This window comes from Bubalus bubalis, chromosome 5 (assembly GCF_019923935.1).
Source record: "Bubalus bubalis isolate 160015118507 breed Murrah chromosome 5, NDDB_SH_1, whole genome shotgun sequence".
In the NCBI taxonomy this organism is placed as follows: Eukaryota; Metazoa; Chordata; class Mammalia; order Artiodactyla; family Bovidae; genus Bubalus; species Bubalus bubalis.
In genome coordinates this window covers 36,553,497-36,575,209 of record NC_059161.1, presented here as the reverse complement: position 1 = coordinate 36,575,209, position 21,713 = coordinate 36,553,497, and the positions used below count along the sequence as shown (strand labels likewise).

General features: G+C 46.3%; 1 protein-coding gene across 1 annotated transcript in view; it reads right to left on the bottom strand.

Moving 5' to 3' along the window:
• Nucleotides 1–14,263, bottom strand: part of CA6 (carbonic anhydrase 6) — a 31,569-nt gene extending 17,306 nt beyond the window's left edge. Inside the window, exons 1-3 of the mRNA XM_025285842.3 lie at nucleotides 14,095–14,263; nucleotides 6,998–7,129; nucleotides 3,158–3,337 (exon numbers count right to left, since the gene is read on the bottom strand). Of these exons, the coding sequence (XP_025141627.3) occupies nucleotides 3,158–3,337; nucleotides 6,998–7,067 (250 nt within the window). The 5' untranslated portion in view covers nucleotides 7,068–7,129; nucleotides 14,095–14,263. The remainder of the gene's footprint in view (nucleotides 1–3,157; nucleotides 3,338–6,997; nucleotides 7,130–14,094) is intronic.
• Nucleotides 14,264–21,713: the final 7,450 nt, after the last annotated feature.

Genomic DNA, 21,713 nt, shown 5'->3' with positions numbered 1-21,713 from the left:
AAAACCCCACAGTATCATTTACATTAGCACTCCCTCCCAATTAAATAATTAGGTATAAAGCTAATGAATTATATACAAGATCTATATGAGGAAAACTGAAAAATTCTGATGAAAGGAGTCACAGAATAACTAAAAAAATGGAGAGGTAGTACATATTACTGGATAGGAAGACTCACTATTGTCCAGATGTCAGTTCTTCTCAATGTGACCTAGAGACTCAGCGTGGTCCCAATCAAAACCCCAATAGGTTATCTTGTGGATGTCAACAAACTAATTCTGACATTCACATGGAGAAGCCAAAGGCCCAGGATAGCTGACACAGTGTTGAAGGAGGGGAATAAAGTTGGAACACCAATGATGCCCAACTTTAAGACTTACTGTAGAGCTTCAGTAGGGACATCTGGTGGTCCAGTAGCTAAGACGCTATACTCCCCATCTAGGAGCCCGGGTTTGATCCCTAGTCAGCGAACTAGATCCCACATGCAGCAACTAAGACCCAGTCCAGCCAAATAAATAAATTAATTTTTTTTTAAAGGCTTACTAAAAAGCTACAGTGGGGACTTCCCTGGTGGTTCAGTGGTTAGGACTCTGCACTTCCACTGCAGGGGGCATGGGTTCAATTCCTGGTCGTGAACTAAGATCCCACACGCCTCTCCACAAGGCCAGGGGAAAAAAAAGCTACAATGATCAATGCGGTGTGGTCTTGGTGGAAGAATACATAAATAGATCGGTGAACCGAAAAGAAAGCCCAGAAATAGACCCCCATAAATATATTCAACTGATCTTTAACCAAGTAGCAAAGGTGATGTTGTTATTGTTCTTTACTTGCTGAGTCGTGTCTGATTCTTTGTGAGCCCCATGAACTGTAGCCTGCTCAGCTTCTCTGTCCATGAGATTTCCCAAGCAAGAATATTGGAGTGGATTTTCATTTCCTTCTCCAGGGGATCTTCCCGACCCAGGAATCGAACCTTCATCTCCTGAATTGGCAGGTGGATTCTTTACCACTGAGCCACCAGGGAAGCCTATGGCAAAGGTGATACAATGGAGCAAAGAGAGTTTCTTCAACAAATGGTGCTGGAACAACTAGACATCCACATGCGAAAAAAAAAAAAAAAAAACTAGATAAAGACCTTATACGCTTCACCAAAATTAATGCAAAATAGATCACAGACCTAAATGTAATGTACAAAACTATGAAATTCTTAGAAGATAACATGGGAGAAAATCCAGATAACTTTGGGTATGGTACCTTTTTAGATTCAACAGCAAAGACGCAATTCATGAAAGAAAGAATTGATAAGCTGGGCTCAATTACAATTTAAAACTTCTGCAAAAGAGAGCATCAAGAGAAGTAGACAACAAGCCATAGACTGGGAAGAAATATTTGTACAAGACACATCTGATAAAGAACTGCCACCCAAAATAGACAATGAACCCTTAAAATTCAACAATAAGAAGACAGAAAACCCAGAGACCATAACAGATACCTACCCAAAGAAGATACACAGATGGCAAATACACATATGAAAAGATGCTCCACAGCACAGTTCATCAAGGAAATACAAATTAAACCAACCATGAGATGCCACTACACACCTATGAGAATAACCAAAATCCAGAACACTGACAACACCAAATGCTGGCAAGGATGTGGAGCAAGAGGAACACTCATGCATTGCTGGTGGGAATGCAACATGGTGCAGCCACTTTGGAAGAGAGATGAGCAGTTTCTTACAAAACTAAACATACTCTTACCATACAATCCAGCAAACATGCTCCTCGCTGTTTTCCCAAATGAGTGGAAACCTTATGTCCACACAAACATCTACACATTGGTGTTCATTGATGTTAATAGCAGCTTTATCCTTATTGCTAAATCTTGGAAGCAGCCAAGATGCCCTTAAGTTGGTGAATGGGTAACTGAACTTTGGTGCATCCAGACAATGGAATATTATCCAATGCTAAAAAAGAAAGGAGCTATCAAGTTGTGAAAAGACAAAGAGGAACCTTCAATGCGTATGACTAGGTGAAAGAAGGGCTTCCCTGGTAACTCAACTGGCAAAGAATCTGCCTGCAATGCAGGAGACCCCGGTTAGATCCCTGGGTTGGGAAGATCCCCTGGAGGAGGGCATGGCAGCCCACTCCAGTATTCTTGCCTGGAGAATCCCATGGACAGAGGAGCCTGGTGGGCTGCAGTCCATGGGGTCGCAAAGAGTCGGACACGACTGAGTGACAAAGCACAGTACAACACAGGGGAAAGAAGCCAGTCTGAAAAGGTCCCACTCTTCTGCCAACCTCCCAGATGCTTCAGAGAGTGATGTTGGAAGCAGGATCTTGACATTCATGATAAAATGACGCTTTCATGAATTATTTGTGGAGGTCAGTGATCCAAATCATAGGTATCTGAGGGCTGCTATCTTCACCAGCCACATGAAGAGCAATGGGTTTTATTTTCTCAATAGAGCAAAGAGGGAATCTGAGTCCTATGACCCTACCCTCCATAAGCCTATGCAAATGGACAGTAATGGGAGTAGAAAGGGATGTTTCCAAGGAGGACACGGTGGAGGAATCAGACATCTGGGGACTGTGTCCAGCTCGACCATTAGAGACTGTATGACTGGAAGTCCCTTAGATTCTCAAAGTCCCTGGTTTCAGCCTAAAAAATACCTCCCTCTGGGCTTGTCTTGAGGCTTGGAGGAGACGAACCCACTTGGTGACAATGAGAAAGATGTGTGCCAAGGTATAGCCGGATTTTATAAGTGTCCAGTCTGGGCTTCTAAAATAGGGGGGCCCCAACACCCAGCCTTTCCTGTCTGACCTTCACACATAGAAAACGTGGCCAATCAAACCAGGGCACAGATCAACAGAACACACAGTGGGCCCTGCAGCTTCGCTGCGTCACCTGTCTGTCTGCTGAGTTTCCGCTGGTTGGGTCAGAATGGGCTTGGAGAGAGGCCAGTGCGGAACGAAGGGGTGTGTGGGGAACCGAGTCTACAGACAGCTGCTGCGTGACCCAGGATGAAGTGCCAGGACTCAACACCTGCAGCCCCCAGGCCACACTCTGCAGCTCTGTGTGTCCAGCTCTGGGCAGCCCTGCCAGCCTCCCCCACTGCCCGCTTCCCCCAGGGACAGAAGCCGGTCTGTCGCCCATCCTTACCCGTGTGGCCGTTGTTGGTCATGGGGAACTCCCCTTGCCGGAGTCCGTAGCCTGTGAGGTTCAGAGCCCTCAGGGAAGGGTTGTACCGAACTTTCTTCATCTGCAGGTCAATGGGCGACTGTCTTGTCCCCCCACAGTCCGGGTACTGCAGCCACCAGTGTTTTTCGTCCAGCACCCCCTCTGACATGGGAGAGAGCCAAGGGGATCACAGTGAGAGGTGCTGCCCAGCCGGGCCCTCTCTGTGGGCACTTCACCCAGTATAGAGGCCAGAGCTGGTAGCTCACAGCAGGGCCTGGCCAGGGAGGCCGGCAGAGGTTGAGGTCAAGGCCGGAGGCCTGCCTTCCAGAAAGCAGAGCAGGGCCTCCAGGAGGCGGGTTGTTGTTGTTTAGTTGTTCAGTTGCATCCAACTTTTTGTGACCCCATGGACTGTAGCCTGCCAGGCTCCTCTGAACCTGGGATTTCCCAGGCAAGAATATTGGAGTGGCTTGCCATTTCCTTCTCCAGGGGATCTTCCTAACCCAGGGATCAAACCTGCATCTCCTGCAATGGCAGATGGATTCTTTACCACTGAGCTATCCGGGAAGCCCAAAGAGGCAGGAAGGGCTTCTAAATCAGCTTCACAGACCCTGGAGGGCTTCGCGGCTGGTTCCTAATTTTTCTGTTGCAACCAGTGGCCCTGAGAACATGACTTATTATTTTGAAAGCAATGGCTATCTTTAAGACCTAGCTTTGGTTTTTCCTTTGAGTGACTGTCAGCTGATGAATATGGGATCTGGCTATGGTGCTAGTGGTAAAGAACCCTCCTGCCAATGCAGGAGATAAAAGAGACACAGGTTCGATCCCTGGGTTGGGAAGATCCCCTGAAGGAGGGCATGGCAACCCACTCCAGTGTTCTTGCCTGGAGAATCCCATGGACAGAGGAGCCTGTGGGCTACAGTTCATGAGCTCACAAAAAGTCGGACCTGACTAAAGGAACTTGGCACACAGATGATAAATGGTCCTGAGGGCTCCTTGGCCTTGGCCTTCCTGTGTTACTTTTAAGGGCTTTTCCTCACTTCTTCTAAGTGGCAGTTTCCTTTCCTGGCCCTCAACACTATCAAAGCCCCATCTACACCCTACCGGCAGGACCTTCCCACCTCTTTTCTTTCCCAACCCCCCTTCACTGGTTCCCAGTATTGTAAAGACCACCTGGGTGCCTACACTGTGGATTCAAGGCAAGAAACGAAGCATCAGGTTCAAGGATGACCTAGACTAATTAGTTGAAAAAATGTCAAAGAAAGGAAATTTATCTTTTTAAAGGTAGTTACTAATCACAGAAAAGAGTGATAAAAGCAAGTCATCATAGGAATTCCCTGATAGTCTAGTGGTTAAGACTGTGCACTTCCACAGTTAGATACCTGGACTGGGAATTGAGATCCCACACGCTGTGTGGACAGCCAAAAAATTAAAAAACAAAAAACAAAAAAAAGCAAGTCTTTGTACTGGGTTATTCAGCCTGCAAACAGTTGAGGAGTCTGGTCTCACCCGTTTGCAACAGGGACTCCAGCTCTCTTTCCCCCTCAGTGGGCCGCTGTGTCATCCACAGGTTATTTTGAGTAAGATGATCATATCTGGGCCTCTTATAGTTTCCTGGTTCAATAAAAAGTCAATTCTTTATTTCTCCTCTGCTCCTCACTATTCAATAATACACACCAAATTGTAGGCAAGTCTTTCCTAGAGGCAGATGCAAGCATCAAAGTCAGAATTTTTTTTTTTTTTTTTGCTCTGTGCCTGGCATGCAGGATCTAAGGTCTTGGGACCAGGGATCGAACCCCTGCTCTCTGCATTAGAAGTGCAGAATCTTAACCACTGGACCCCAGGGAAGTCCCAAGGCCAAATGTCTTGAGCACAGCCCCTTCATGGGCCAAATGGCTTTTTGCCAGCATAGGGGTTTCTCAAGTGTTTCCTCTTAAGAGGTATTTGCAGTAGCTTTCCTGTACTCCTGGTGCTTCCAGAAGGCCACAGTCTCAGGCTGTGCTGAGCTGAGAGGGACAGTCTGCACTGTGGGAATCCTCGCTTGTCCTTACCCTACAACCACCCTCAGCATCTATGGGCCTGCCCAAGCAGAAACCCTGGGGTCTCATGGCGCTGAGCCAGGGAGGGATCCTCTGGGTCAGACAGAATGATTGGTCAGTTGGCTGTCCTGCCCTCTGCTGCTAGACTTCCTGAGTCTTCCCATGATGTCCCTAACTCTGCTGCCCTTAACAGGACACCCTAGGTGGACACTCCCCCCAGTATCTGAGGCCAGGGTGGACTGTGCAGAGAACAGGTTCAAAACCTGCTTGCTCCTGACTCCAGCAGCCGTGAGCATCCTCTTGGGCCCCATGCCTCCCTCCAGGACATAAAGGAGGAGGGCCAGGCAGGTGCTTTTGCTCCTGCCACGCAGAAGAGGTATTTCTTATCTGAACCCCACAATCTTCCTCTCTTTGGCTCACATGTGGGCCTGTGGTAAACACCAGAGTTTTTTTTTCCACTTCATGTCCTGTAAGTGGGGCTCAAGGTGTGAATCTGGGGCCTCAGCAGGGCTAGGCAAGGGAGAGAGACCAGCCCGGAGGCCGTGTAGTGGTCACTTGGTTCTCGGCACATTGAGTCATTCTAGATAAACTGTGTATCATGGAATTTCCAATAAGAAAGTTCTTGCAAACCCCACACATTCTCGGTGGGACTGCAGGGAACTCCCTTCAACCACTTTTTTTTTTTTTTTCTGTTGGAGGATAATTGCTTTACAATACTGGGTTGGTTTCTGCCATACATCAACATGAATCAGCTACAGGAATACATATGTCTGGGCTTCTCAGGGATGCTAGTAGTAAAGAACCTGCCTGCTAATGCAGGAGACATAAAAGACACAGGTTTGATTCCTGGGTTGGGAAGATCCCCTGCAGGAAGGCCTGGCCGTCCACTCTAATATTCTTGCCTGGAGAATCCCATGAACAGAGGAGCCTGGTGGGCTACAGTCCATGAATCAGACATGACTGAAGTGACTTAGTACACATGCATTCATATGTTACCTCCTTCCTGAACCGCCCTCCCATCACGCTATCCCACCCCTCTAGGTTGTCACAGAGCACTGGATTGAGCTCCCTGAGTCATACAGAAATTCCCACTGGCAATGTGTTTTACCCATGGTAATGTGTTTGTTTCCATGCTATTCTCTCAATTCCTCCCACGCTCTTCTTCCCCTTCCTGTGTCCAAAAATCTGTTTTCTATGCTGGCATCTCTACTGAAGTGAAAGTGATAGTCGCTCAGTCATGTCCAACTCTTTGTGACCCCATGGACTATAGCCAGCCAGGCTCCTCTGTCCATGGAATCCTCCAGGCAAGAATACTGGAGTGGGCAGCCATTCCTTTCTCCAGGGGATCTTCCCAACCCAGGGACTGAACCCGGGTCTCCATCATTGCAGGCAGATTCTTTACCGTCTGAGCCACCAGGGAATCCCCCTTGCTGTCCTACAAATAGGTTCATCAGTACCATCTTTCTAGATACCATACACATGTGTTAATATACAGTATTTGTCTTTCTCTTTCTGACTTACTTCACTCCATATAACCACTTTATTTTTTATCTACACAGAGAGTGCAAATGGCTTTGCTGTCAGAAGCACTGAGTGGGCTGTCAAGCCAGCACCAGGAGCGGAAAAGCATGGGGAGAACTCTGTCCTCCTCTCCCTAACCGAGGTCTCCCCTAGCCCGAGATGCGGAACCCCCAACAGCACCGCACACAGTTGTCGTACGTGGTCGCCCCTGACTGACCAGGCTTCACCCTCGAGAAGTGGGCGCTGCCCCTGGGGTGGGCCTTACCTGAGTAGGTCCACTCGGCCCCGTGCTGGGCCTGGGCTCCCACCACGAGCAGGAATAGCAGGGTGATCATGCTGCGGCAGGTCTGGAGTCAGGGCCGATGCTGCGGAGGCTCCTCTTTTAAAAGCTCAGAAACTGTAAATAACAATTTACCGGGTCTGGCCAGCTGATCCACCCTTCGCTGCGCCCACTGAAAAATAGCACGCCCCTCACCCCTGCTTCCCCGGCCAGGTGACGCGCACCTGTCCCATCACCTCTGGCACAAGCACTGAGTCCACTTCACCCGAGGGTTCGGATGTTTGCTGTCTGATTTATGAAAACTCACTCTGAGGGTCACACAGTGCAGCCTTTGTGGGCAAGCGACTACCTCAGGCCAAGGAGATGGCCCCAGGCAGAGGGCTGCAGAGTGGGGAGGTTTTTCCAAAACAATGGCATTTTCTTTGACCTCGCTCCTGGCAAGCAGGGCCCAGGAAGGGAACCGGTGAGGAGCATCATCAGTGCCTAAAACCCCAGCCGGATGCTGCGTGGTATTTCCTGCCTGCCTCAGCAGTAGACACCTGCCACTAATGCAGACTTAGGGCTGCCCTCAGCCAGACAGTTGGAGAGATGGCCTGGGCCCCATGCATGGTCAGTGGTGTCGACTCTTTCTAGACTCCATGGACTGTAGCCCCCAGGCTACTCTGTCCATGGGATTCTCCTGGTAAGAATACTGGAGTGGGTTGCCCCTTCCTCCTCCAGGGGATCTCCCTGACCCAGGGATCAGACCCAAGTCTCTCTGTCTCCTGCATTACAGGTGGATTCTTTATCTGCTGAGCCACTGGGGAAGCCCCATGTTTGAGCATAAAATGGAAAATCCAACTGCAGGCTGTCCTATTCTCATCCTCTTTTTTCTTAAGCCTATTGTGTGTGTGTGTGTGTGTGTGGACCATTTTTAAAGTCTTTATTGAATTTGTTACATTGCTTCTGTTTTTTGATGTTTTGGTTTTCTGGCCACAAGGCATGAGGGATCTTAGCTCCCAGACCAGGGATCAAACCTGCACCCCCTGTGTTGGAAGGCAAAGTTTTAACCACTGGACCACCAGGGAAGTTCCTCATCCTAACTCTTGAATCACTGGTGGATGCTGAGTCCCAGCTCATGAGCCACATCCCAACACATGTCCTGGGCTATCCCAGCTGCTGTGGGTGTCTGAGTTGCTCTATGGAATGGATTTACTCTGACAGCCACAGTGCGCTTGGTCACACCCAAACCCATCCTACATGCCGGATCAATGAATTGCCTAATCTTCCTGTGTCCACTTGGGTAAACAGTCCTTGAAGTTAACTGAGAGAGAAGTTTTCGAGATTATACTTGCTGACAGGCTCACACCTCCCATGCCCTTCATAGAGGACACAGGCAAAGGGCAGAAATGTTCCTGGCCTGAAACAAAGGACTGTCCTGTTCTGCAGAACAGAGCTAAGGCCCTCTGCAGCTTCTTTAATCTCATGGCCTACTTTTCCTTGGAGCCTGAGGGATGCTGCAATGGCAGTACAGTAGCATGATTTAACTCTGGTGGAGAGAAAGGATTCTGTGGCCAGACCAACAGAGTTCAGACCCTGCTCTGCCACTTACTAGCTGTGTGACCTTCAGCAAGTTATTCAACTGCTCTTTGCCTCCATTTCTCCAGTTGAATAAGACTTAAGGTTAGTACTTCCTCATGCAAGGAGATCAAACCAGTCAATCCTAAAGGAAATCAACTCTGAATATTCATTGAAAGGACTGATGCTGAAGTTGAAGCTCCAATACTTTGGCTACCTGATGTGGAGAGCCAACTCATTGGAAAAGACCCTGATGCTGGGAAAGACTGAGAGCAGGAGGAAAAGGGAGCAACAGAGGATGAGATGGTTGGATGGCATTGCTGACTTGATGGCCATGAGTTTGAGCAAACTCCTGGAGATATTGAAGGACAGGGAAGCCTGGCGTGCTGCATTCCATGGGGTCGCAAAGAGTTATACATGCCTGAGCAACTGAACAACAGCAACCTCCTCCTGAGGATACAATACTCCTGAGGATGTAATAGTAAGAGTAGTACCTGGTGTGTGGCAAACAGTGTTATTATCATTTTATGGAGAAAGGAAGTGACATCATTGTCACCTAGCCTGTTGGGAAGGGAACAGAGGTGAAAATGCAGAACTCGATCTCCAACTGAAACAGCTTTCCAGCTTTTCAGAAATAGGAAATCCACTGCCCAGTCTTTGCTAAGGAAGTTAGATCCCAGCCTGCTGGGCCCAGGTCTGGCTGAAAGGGCCACCTTGTAAGACCCCAGTTCTTCTGAGGACACTGAGCTGGGCATCTACCTTTAGGACTTTTAGACATGCCAGGGAGCCCTGATACCCAACTGGCAGGAAAACAAAAACTGAGCCATCTAAACTTTTTTCTTAAGAATCACAGAAAGAAAAAAAAAATAATAATCACAGAAAGAATTAGAGAACTGCAGAGGGAGCCAGAAAGATCCTGATGTGGAGAAGCCAAGGAGCTTTGCTGATGTGAGAAGGAACTCAAGTAAGCCAGAGTGTAAGACAGGGAAAACTGCAGAGAGGGAGGCAGAAAGGAGAATGAGAGGAGATGGGAATAGACCTACAGAGAAAGGAGGGTTCCTGGAGCCACATGGTCTGGCCTGAGTGTCGGCCACTTCCAATGGCTCCCACGCTCCATCTCTCATTTGTGTGTGATAAGTGTGGTCCTGGGGTCAGCGCTTTGGGATGCCTGAAAGAGCCCTGGTTCCTTATTGCTCTGCGAAATCTTTGAAGTAAGTACACAGTTGCTTTTGGGCATCTGTAATGTGAGCATCCCTCACCTGGAACCCTACTGCAGAACATGCATCCATCCATCAGACCTGCAGCTTTGCCTGGGTTTTTCTGTCTCTTTGGCCAGCTGCTAGTCTGTACAGCTGGCTAACACTGCGAATAAGTGGTTAGGGTGAATGATTATGTTAATAAAGTGATCAGACTAGTCAAGTCCCATCTGCTAATGAGGGCACCTTACTAGAGAAGGGTGGGAATTCTGGGTCCCCTCCCTCTCCTGTGTAGAAGACTCCAGTGACCTAATCCACATAGAATCGGTCAAGGTCACATTTGTTGCCTACTTTGTAGCTCACTGTCTTCTTTGACCCTAAAATTTTCCATTAATTAACCTTGAACATGTTTCCGCCCTGTATTTGAAAAGCATATTGTTTCGGTTTTTATCATGTGCCACATTACAATCTGAACTTGTCTTTTCTGTTTTCATCCAACCACATCTCCAGCTCATCAAGGATGTGTCTTATTCTCAACTCCTGTTTTTCTGGGGACTGTGATTTGAGCGGCTGTCTGAGATGAGTTGACGAGGATGCCATTTTTAATCACAACATAATGTCAGAAATGACAAAGGAGGCTTGTTTCTCCTTGGTGCCACCACAGCTAAATGAAGGAGGCCCACTGAGGCAAAGAAAAAGGGAGGGCAGTGAGGTGTGGTCAGCTCAGATAAACCAGGAAGCAACACCAGTCCAGGGGGCAGAGAAGGGTGATCAGTCTGGATGAGCAGGGATGGGTAATCAGCCCAGGTGAGCAGAAAGAAGTGATTAACACAGGTGAACAAGGAGATATGGCCAGTCCAGGTGAGCAGGGAGGGGTGAGAAGCCCAGGTGTACAGGGAAATACTATCAGCCACATAAACAGGGAAGTACTGTAAGCCCGAGGGAGCCAATGCTCAGGTTTGCACAGGACTGGCATGGAAAGATGAATTTGGCTACACAAGAGCACATACATTTTGGCCGTAAGTAATACAGACAGGCCATTGTTCTGTTTCATTTAGGAGTTCCAGCTCTGGAACCCTGAAGACTGAATCATTCTCAAGAAGTTAGTTGTCTAGATGAGTAAGGGTTCAATTCTATATAAACACCTCTAAGATGCTTAGTCCACTTTGGATTAAAACTTTTAAGGTGTACCATGCTCTTGCCTGTTGTCTGCAATAGATTAAGCTGAGCAACTGAACAACAGCAACCTCCTCCTGAGGATACAATACTCCTGAGGATGTAATAGTAAGAGTAGCACCTGGTATGTGGCAAACAATAAACTTTTCTTAATGACCAAGACCCACTAATATACATATCAATTATTATCCTTCATCATAATGTATTTATGCCCACTGGCCTATAATTTTATGAGTCCTCTCCCTACATGAAACAACCCTAACTGTTACACTTTTGGATTTCTTGTTTTAGATGTTGAGGGAGGAATTTCATCTCTCAATTATTAAAGCAATGTACACCCATGTTCATGGGTAAAATAATCAAATTATTAACATATAGAAGGCATGTAACATACAGAAGGTAGTATAGTAAAAGCTATGGCTTTTCCAATAGTCATGTATGGATGTGATAGTTGGACCATAAAGAAGACTGAGCACTGAAGAACTGATGACTTCAAACTGTGGTGCTGGAGAAGACTCTTCAGAGTCCCTTGGACTGCAAGGAGATCCAACCAGTCAATCCTAAAGGAAATATTCATTGGAAGGACTGATGCTGAAGCTGAAGCTGAATCTCCAATACTTTGGCCGCCTGATGCAAAGAGCCAACTCATTGGAAAAGACCTTGATATTGGGAAAGACTGAGGGCAGGAGGAGAAGAGGGCAGCAGAGGATGAGATGGTTAAATAGCATCACTGACTCAATGGACATGAATTTGACCAAACTCCAGGAGATAGTAAAGGGCAGGGAAGCCTGGCTTGCTGCAGTCTATGAGGTTGGTTGCAAAGAGTTGGACACGACTTAGCCACTCAGCAACAACAGAAGACCAATCGATACAGAAATGACACTTGGTGCTAAGGCAGGGTCTGGAGGACTCTGCTCTGCTAGAAGTTAACTCTTTAGTTGATAGATTATAAAGAGATTGGGAAGTGCTGGGGAAAGGCTGGGAGGCTGGAGCATCTGGAGGTACCAGTGTGTATGTTCACTTTTTAATAGTTAATGATTCCTTACTGATGGCTCAGTAGTAAAAGAATCTGCTTGCCAATGCTTGAGACATGGGTTCAATTCCTGGTCTTGGAAGATCCCCTGGAGAAGGAAATGGCAACTCACTCCAGTATTCTTGCCTGGAAAACCCCATGGACAGAAGAGCCTGGTGGGCTACCATCAATGGGGTTGCAATGACATGGACACAACTTAGTGACTGAATAACAATGACAAACTGTAACATAGGCTGTCAGCTGTTGCTTCTTAATTGTCCATTTGGTGCCCTCACTTCCTGGCTTCTTGCTGCTTTTTATCTAGTTGGTCAGTGATCAGATAATTACACTCCTTGGAATTATATGCACAAGAAGAATGGAGACAGCTGAGCCAAGAGCTCTGAGGCTGTTCTAAAACCAAAGAATGCAAACACTGAAATATTCATTTTTGACTACTCATGAAATGTTTATATCCTTTCTGACTTTTGGTTATACCCATATAAGTGAAGCGTTACTAAACTGTCAAGCTAAATAACCTACTTGCAGAATATTCAACCACATCTGGCCCTGATTCAGTGAGGCCCACGATTTCTTTCCCCAGCCTCTTGGTGGATGAATTCCCCAGTCTTACAGGGAACCTCCAGCCTCATCTGTCCTCCTAGAATTCAGCACCTACTGTTTCGTCTACCAGCAGGCATTTTCGTGCATTGTATCTATCCTTCTTCCTTACTGGGTGCCAGTAACCCACATCAAAAAACATCCAGACTAGGACTTCCCTGGCAGTCTGGTGGTCAAGAGTCCACCTTGCAATGCAGGGGACACAGATTTGATCTCTGATCAGGTAACTAAGATCCCACACACAAGGAAGCAGCTAAGTCCACATGCTGTAACTACTGAACCTACATGCCACTACTAGAGAGTCTGTGTAGCACAACAAAAATTCTCACATGACACATGAAGATCCCATGTGGTGCAACTAAGACCCATCAGACAAATAAATAAACATTAAAAAAAAAGTCCAGACCAACACCCTTGTGGAGATTCTCTTCTCCATTATTAATATGGGAATAATAGAGAGCTTCCCGGGTGGTGCTAGTGGTAAAGAACCTGTCTTCCAATGAAGAGACATGAGACTTGTGTGTTCGATCCCTGGGTCTGGAAGATCCCCTGGAGGAGGGCGTGGCAACATACTCCAGTATTCTTGCCTGGAGAATCCCACTGAAAGGTTGTTGCTGAACCACGAAAAGAGGCCAGATTCTTGGCCTCTGGAAGAGAAGAATTTAATCCGGGGCCAGAGACGAGGCTTGATCACTCAGAGCTTTTGTGTAATAAAGTTTTATTAAAGTATAAAGGAGATAGAGAAAGCTTCTGACATAGGCATCAGAAGGGGGCAGAAAGAGTACCCCCCTGCTAGTCTTCAGCTGGATGTTATAGAGTCACTAGCAGTCTGTTAATGAAAGAAAGGAATGTCTTAAAATTCAGAATAGCACCAGGTCCCTCATCCGTAAGATGTATTTTGGGATAATCTTGGCACCAGACAAGTCTTCCCAGGCCATAAAATGAATGACTTGAATCTTGTAGAAGGGCAGATTTATTTTGTTTACATAGATTAGGGAAACAATGACTGAGTATAACATAATGATTTGTCAAGTAGGTTCTGAGCCATTAGGCAGAACCAACTTGAAGACAGAGTCTGGGGTAAATGCACAGTACATTAACATGACTTAAGACAAACATTTCCATAAGAAAAATGCATTGGTTGACTCAAGGTTTGAGGATAGTTAACTTCAGGTGGAACCAGGTGTCATTATGGGCACACAGTATTTTAAGAGAAACCTCCTTTTAAATTTGTATAAAGAAGGGAAAAAAATATCACTAGTTTGTTTCCTCCTGCCGCTTAAGAGAGATAAAAATGTCTGACACTTGCAGCCTATTTCCTCCGTTTGGAGACCCCTGGCCGTCCTGCCTGTTACCCTCTCACCACGGACAGAGAAGCCTGGTAAGCTACGGTCCATAAGGTCGCAAAAGAGTCGGACACGACTGATGAGACTTAGCAAGCACACACACATGCAAGCAAGATAGGATCCAATATCTAAAAATATTTACTGCTCAGACTTCCATCCACATTTTGTGGCCCTTACCTGTGCAAACTCACTGTAGGACCTGTTGGAGTTGGAAGTCCCATTAGCCTCTCCTGCTGGCTGTCTCTTCAGCTCCTTGGAAGACACTTGGTCCAGGTCTTGCTTCAAGCCCTTTTGTGTACTCCTCCCCTGGTCTATTTATGTAGGACAGGTTTGTGTGCTTCCAGCTCCACCCTGAACTGGTCAATAAGCAATTCCAGATCTATACTGAATCCTAACCTTCCCCTTACACCCAGAAACTTGTTACACAAGTAGAAGACTATTCATTTCCTGTCACTGTAAGGTTCAGTCCAGGCTGAGGCAGAAGGAGGAAAGTCGACCTCAACAGAAGTAGGTTACCTTCATTCAGGCAAGGAGGGGGCGACAGTTGGCCTAAGGACCAGGCTGAGCGCAGAGAGGGATCAGGGAGGCTCCATATTTGTAGGGAGGTTTGTGGAAGCAATAAGGGAAACGTTAATCAGATGTGATGTTTTGGGTATTCTTTAGTTGAGATGGCATTTGTAGTTGGGCAGGGGGTGATAAGTTTTCTGGGCAGGTGTAGTGGGTGGAAGGTTTCTGGACAGGGGGTGATAAGTCCCAGATAGATGCAACCAGCCTGGAGCATCAGAGTGGGACCTAAAGTTCTGTTTTGTTTTCTCCCAAGTTAGATGATTCAGCAAGGGCCTTTGAAACTGTTGTTTTATTTTCTAGGCCCAAAAGACTCCTTCATTCCAGACCCTGAAATCATAAAAAAATGGGGGAAAGGGCACCATATCTCTCTGGCTACTTCATGCTGGATATGGGCGATGATTTGGGGTCTGGAATGGAGGATCATCCTAGGGCCCAGGGTCTCCTTTTTCTGAGCTTAGGGTGAGGCTCTCGAGAAGAAGAATGATCTTGACCCGATCTCGAGAGATGGCCTGGATCTGTTCTTGGAGAAACCTTTGAAAGAGATTGAAGAGACAGGGTCCAAATAAGAGGAATAGAATGATAAGTACCAGTGGTCCCAGGAAAGGGAGCAACCAAGGGAGGACCTGTTGGAACAGGTTTTGGGGACTGTAAAGGGTTTGTAACTCTTTTCTGTGGCATTCAGTTCTGTCTCTAAGTTCTTTGACTCTGCCCTGGACTATGCCCGTTTCATTAACAAAATAGCAGCAGTCCTCTCCTAGGAAAAGGCAGGTCCCTCCCTTTTCTGTGGTGAGAAGGTCCAGGGCTCGCCTATTTTGAAGGGCCACAGAAGCTAATGAGTTAATTTGTTTTTGAATTGAAACGAAGGACTCCACTACCCGCTCCATGTCTTCATTAGGTTCTTGGGACAGCTTGTAGTAGAAATGGGCAGAGGTCGAGATGCCTCCAATCCCGGTGCCTAGGGCTGCTGCTCTGCCAGCCCTAATCAGGAGGGGCTATGACAGCTCCTCTTTTTCGGTGGGAAAGTTCCCCTTGGGGGTAGACTATTTGTTCTATCTCTTCTTCTTTGAGGAATATTAGACCTGGGGACAGGAAGACCAAGATGCAAGGTCCAGGGGGGTCCAACGGAAGACATGAATATGCATAGGTCCCACAGAGAATGAAGATTCCTGGATTGGCCCAATTATTTGTGCTGTTCCAGAACCCAAGTGGAACAGAAGGAGGGAGTAGAGTTTGTAAGACCAGTGTAGTTGGGACTAGAGTAGTTAATACAGGTTAGGTTTGAAGAGGCTGAGAGTAGGACATTGTCAGAGACTGGCCCAATGAGTTGTGTAGTTTTTTGTTGGGAAGAGGAGGTATCAGTTCAGTTCAGTTCAGTCGCTCAGTCGTGTCCGACTCTTTGCAACCCCATGAATCGCAGCACGCCAGGCCTCCCTGTCTCTCACCAACTCCCGGAGTTCACTCAGACTCATGTCCATCGAGTCAGTGATGCCATCCAGCCATCTCATCCTCTGTCATCCCCTTCTCCTCCTGCCCCCAATCCTTCCCAGCATCAGAGTCTTTTCCAATGAGTCAACTCTTCGCATGAAGTAGCCAAAGTACTGGAGTTTCAGCTTTAGCATCATTCCTTCCAAAGAAATCCCAGGGCTGATCTCCTTCAGAATGGACTGGTTGGATCTCCTTGCAGTCCAAGGGACTCTCAAGAGTCTTCTCCAACACCACAGTTCAAAAGCATCAATTCTTCGGTGCTCAGCTTTCTTCTCAGTCCAACTCTCACATCCATACATGACCACTGGAAAAACCACAGCCTTGACTAGATGGACCTTTGTTGGCAAAGTGATGCCTCTGCTTTTCAACATGCTATCTAGGTTGATCATAACTTTCCTTCCAAGGAGTAAGCGTCTTTTAATTTTATGGCTGCAGTCACCATCTGCAGTGATTTTGGAGCCCAAAAATATAAAGTCTGACACTGTTTCCACTGTTTCCCCATCTATTTCCCATGAAGTGATGGGACCAGATGCCATGATCTTCGTTTTCTGAATGTTGAGTTTTAAGCCAACTTTTTCACTCTCCTCTTTCACCTTCATCAAGAGGCTTTTGAGTTCCTCTTCACTTTCTGCCATAAGGGTGGTGTCATCTGCATATCTGAGGTTATTGATATTTCTCCCGGCAATCTTGATTCCAGCTTGTGTTTCTTCCAGTCCAGCGTTTCTCATGATGTACTCTGCATATAAGTAAATAAACAGGGTGACAATATACAGCCTTGACGTACTCCTTTTCTTATTTGGAACTAGTCTGTTGTTCCATGTCCCGTTCTAACTGTTGCTTCCTGACCTGCATACAAATTTCAAAAGATGCAGGTCAGGTGGTCTGGTATTCCCCTCTCTCAGAATTTTCCACAGTTTATTGTGATCCACACAGTCAAAGGCTTTGGCATAGTCAATAAAGCAGAAATAGACGTTTTTCTGGAACTCTCTTGCTTTTTCAATGATCTAGCGGATGTTGGCAATTTGGTCTCTGGTTCCTCTGCCTTTTCTAAAACCAGCTTGAACTTCTGGAAGTTCACGGTTCACATATTGCTGAAGCCTGGCTTAGAGAATTTTGAGCATTATTTTACTAGCATGTGAGATGAATGCAATTGTGCGGTAGTTTGAGCATTCTTTGGCATTGCCTTTCTTGACAGGGGATGGTAAGTCCCAGATAGATGCAACCAGACTGGAGCATCAGGGCGGGACCTAAAGTTCTGTTTTGTTTTCTCCGAAGTTAGATGATTCATCAAGGGCCTTTGAAACTGTTGTTTTCTTTCCTAGGCCCCAAAGACCTCTTCAGTCACCACTGTAACAAATTACCACAAATTACTCAGTGCTCAAAACAAGATAATGTTTTTCTTTTACAGATCTGGAGCTCAGAAATCCAAAATTGCTTTGCCTGGGTTGAAGTCAAGGTGTCAGCAGAGGTGGTTCATTCTAGAACTTCAAGGGAGAATCTGAATCTCCTGCTTTTCAGCTCCCGAGGCTGCCTACACTACTTGGCTCACAACTTCTTCCTTGAATCCCACCAATCTCTCCCTTCCATCATCACATCTCCTACTTCCTCATTTGATCTTCTAGCTTCCCTCTTACAAGGATCCTTGTGATCACATTTAGGGTTCACCCAGGTAATCCAGGATCATCTCCCCATCTCAAAATCTTTAACTTAATCACACCTGCAATTATTTTTTGTGTCTTTGACAGGTTCTGGGGATGAGGATGTGGGCATCTTTGAGGAGGGCACTGTTCAGCCTACCGCAAGGGTTCAGGGGTCTACCAACTTAAATTAAACCATGAGTGGCTAAAAATGGGATTTAAACTTTAAAGAACAGCAAAACAAATCCACAATGCCATGAAATACACCAGAAATGGAAAGGACTACAGGAAAACAAGATGGACAACAGCTGATCTGTCAGGAGAATATATTGGGTTGGCCAAGAATTTCACTCAGGGTTTTTGGTACAGTGTTATGGAAAAACCCAAAGAAACTTTTTGACCAACCCAATACAATTGCCAGGGCTTCCCTGGTGGCTCAGTAGTAAAGAATCTGTCTGCCAATGCAGGAGACACAGGTTCAATTCCAGGGTTGAGAAGATTCCCTGCAGAAGGAAACAGCAAGGGAGAACAAGATGGTGGAGGAGTAGGCAGAAGTGGATTATATCTCTCTCCATAGATACATCAAGAATACACCTTCAGAGACAAAAGATCTTGCAGAACACCAGCAGAGAGCAGGCAGGAGCACCTGCCCACTGGAAAAGAACATATAGAGCACGCAAAATTCAGTGGGATGAAGGAAGCAGGGGGAGAAGAGGAGAGTGAGCAGGACTGGATCTGCACCTGGAAGGTGGAGAACTGAAACAGGGGTCAGATCCCCACATTGGGGCAATTGTCCAGGACAGAGGAAAAGCATTTGAGGCTGAGACTGACTGTAGCAGCTGATCTGTGGCAGTCTGAATGGAATAAGAATCACACATAGAGTCCTTGTCATAGCTATACATACCCCAGACAAGGATGCAAGTCCCCTAGAAAGCATAGTGGCTGGGAGATGATGCGTAGGGATTGGAGAGCAGTCTCAGGGCAAGGTCTGCTATTGATTGCATGGAGACAGCCCGAGGGGACGTCAAGGGGGAGATCACATGGAAAATGCCTGTGGAGGAAAACCAGGTAGCCACTGGAGGCAGGGCAGTACTGCTGAGTCACGTGCAGTGGGTGGGACCAGTACTGTAGCCTCTCTCTCCCCATAGAGCAGCACCAGTAGCTGAACAATGAGGACCACAAAGAGGCTGTCCCTTTAAGCACCTGATGCACCAAGCAACAGAGAAGGACCAGTCAGAGGCCCTCTGATTGCCAGCTGTCAGAGACTAGAAAAAGATTCTGATAGGGTTATAGCTCCTGCGGCCAAGTGGTACACACTTAGCACTGCCAGGGTCCCCAGGATACAAACAGACTTGGCACCATCAGGGTCCCCAAGATACAGACTTGGTACCACCAGGGTCCTCAAGATCCAAGCAGCTGCACCACCTCCATGCTCAATTCTCACTGACGCAAAGCAGCCAGAGGCTAGAAAAAGCCCTGTTAGTGCACCGTATCTCGTGACAATAGCCACTGGCCCCCCTGAGTACCTGGCACTGCCAGGATCCCCGTGATCCAAGAAACCCCACCACATTCACACTCGATCCCCACTGGGACAGAGCTGCCAGAGGCTATAAAAAACCCTAAGAGCACTGTTTCCTGCTGACCTAGCCACTGGCTCTCCTGAGTACCTGGTGCTACCAGAGCCCCTGTGAACCAAGCAGCTATACTACCTCCATACCTGGGCCTCAATGGGGCAGACCCAAGTCTTCCAGGGAAGCCTCAGGAGTAAAGGCCTGTGGATGACTCACATGCAGTTCAGTTCAGTTCAGTCGCTCAGTCGTGTCCGGCTCTTTGCAACCCCATGAATCACAGCACGCCAGGCCTCCCTGTCCATCACCAACTCCCGGAGTTCACCCAGACTCACGTCCATCGAGTCAGTGATGCCATCCAGCCATCTCATCCTCTGTCATCCCCTTCTCCTCCTGCCCCCAATCCCTCCCAGCATCAGAGTCTTTTCCAGTGAGTCAACTCCTCGCATGAGGTGGCCAAAGTACATGCAGAGGTGGAGATAAAACCACAATTGAAACTCAGGGGCAGTGTGGCTAAGAAAGAGGACCCAAAACCTTTCCACCAGCTGTATAAGCTGCAGATTAAGTCCACACAGTCAACTAGGCAGACTCTGTGTCTATGGAGTATATAAAAGGACAATGAGTGTTCCCACAAAAGAAAATGCAATAGTTCTGGCAGGTGTGGATACTGGAGGCAAGAACACACAGAAGCAGAACCAGATTAGTCTGAGCAGCCCCCACAGCAGGTCCAGAGATCAGCCCAGTATTGAAGGGCATCCTAGGGAGGAGAGGTGGAGTGTGACTCACAGCAAGGGAAAGGATGCTGACAGCTGAGATTCAAGAAAAACATTTATTATTCTTTTATGTTGACTAGTTCTGTAGTTGCTTCTGGATTTTTTTTTCTTTTTTTCCCCCTCTGTTGCTACAATTGTTGATTTTATTAGTACTATTAAATCTATTTAAGTTTTTGAGAATTATTTTTCTTTTTTTTTTGAGAATTATTTTTCTTAATCACACTTTTTATTTCTTTTATATACTTCTGCCTGTATGTTAGCCTTTTGCTATTTTGTGGGGCTTTCCTTTTTTTATTAAAAAATTTTTTAAATTTATTATCTTTTTCTACATTTTTTCTTTTGTTTGCTTTTCCTATTGTAGTTATTCTTTAATCTATGTAAATCTTCTTTATCTATCTCTATTTAACTTTGTATTTCTATTCTCTCTTTCTTTTTTCACCATGTTTGGTAGTTTGTTTTGTTTTCATTGCTTTATTCCCCAGTTGGCACCTTGATTTGGTTTTGTTTTCCAGTTTGTGCTTTAGTTAGTTTTGTTTTTAACTGGTTGATATCATTTTTGGTTTCTTTTGCTTGCTGGGCCAATCTATTGAACTGTTTTTTTTTTTGGTGAGGGAGATTTTTTTTTTTTTTTTTTTAGTGGTGTATATAGACTTGTGTATATTTCATTACTTTTTCTATTATTTGCCTGATTTTGTATTTGCCATTTGTCTGGGATTTGCCTTTTCTTTTTGTGTGTTTGTTTTAATCCCCTTTAATGCCATAACAAACCACTTGTGGAATCTCCATTCCCTGGCCAGAGATTGGGCCCTGAGCCTTTGGAGTAGGAGTGCTGACTCCAAGACCCTAGACTGCCAGAGAACTCCTAACCCTAGGGTGCATTAATTAGCAAGAACTCCCACACAGGCATCCACCAGTATACAAAACCTGGCATCAGCCAACCACCGGCAGCACTCAGTGCAGGACACCTCATCCAAACAACAAAGGCAAAGATACAAGCCTAATCATCAGCATACAGGATTACCACCTCACACAGCCCTGTCCATCAGAGGTTTAAAAAAAAGACAAAAAAAACCCCTCACCTTTCCCACCAGAACACAAGCACAAATCACAGCCTACATGAAGCCTACAGAAACCACGGGACCAACCTTACCTGCAGAAACCAAAGGAAGAAAGAATTTGATCTTAAAACCTAGGAAAAGGAGTCCTCAAACACAATAAGTTTAAAAAAAAAAGAAAAGGCAGAGAAATATTGTGCAAATGAAGGAACAGCCTAGAAACACACAAGTCCAAATAAATGAAGAGGAAATAGGCAAACTACCTGAAAAAGAATTCAGAGTAATGATAGTATGAAAGTGAAGTCGCTCAGTTGTGTCCGACTCTTTGCGACCCCATGGACTGTGGCCTATCAGGCTCTTCCGTCCATGGGATTTTCCAGGCAAGAGTGCTGCAGTGGATTGCCATTTCCTTCTCCAGGGGATCTTCCCAACCCAGGAATCGAACCCAGGTCTCCCACATTGCAGGCAGACGCTTTACCGTCTGAGCCACCAGGAAGATCTAATGATAGTGTAGATGATCCCAAACCTCAAAAACAGAATGGAGAAAATGCAGGAATCAATTAACACATTTAACAAGAACCTAGAAGAAATAAAGAATAAACAGAGATGAACAACACAATTGCTGAAATTAAAAATACTCTAGAAGGAATCAATAGCAGACTATCAGAGGCAGAAGAACAGATAAGTGAGCTGGAAGACAGAATGGTGGAA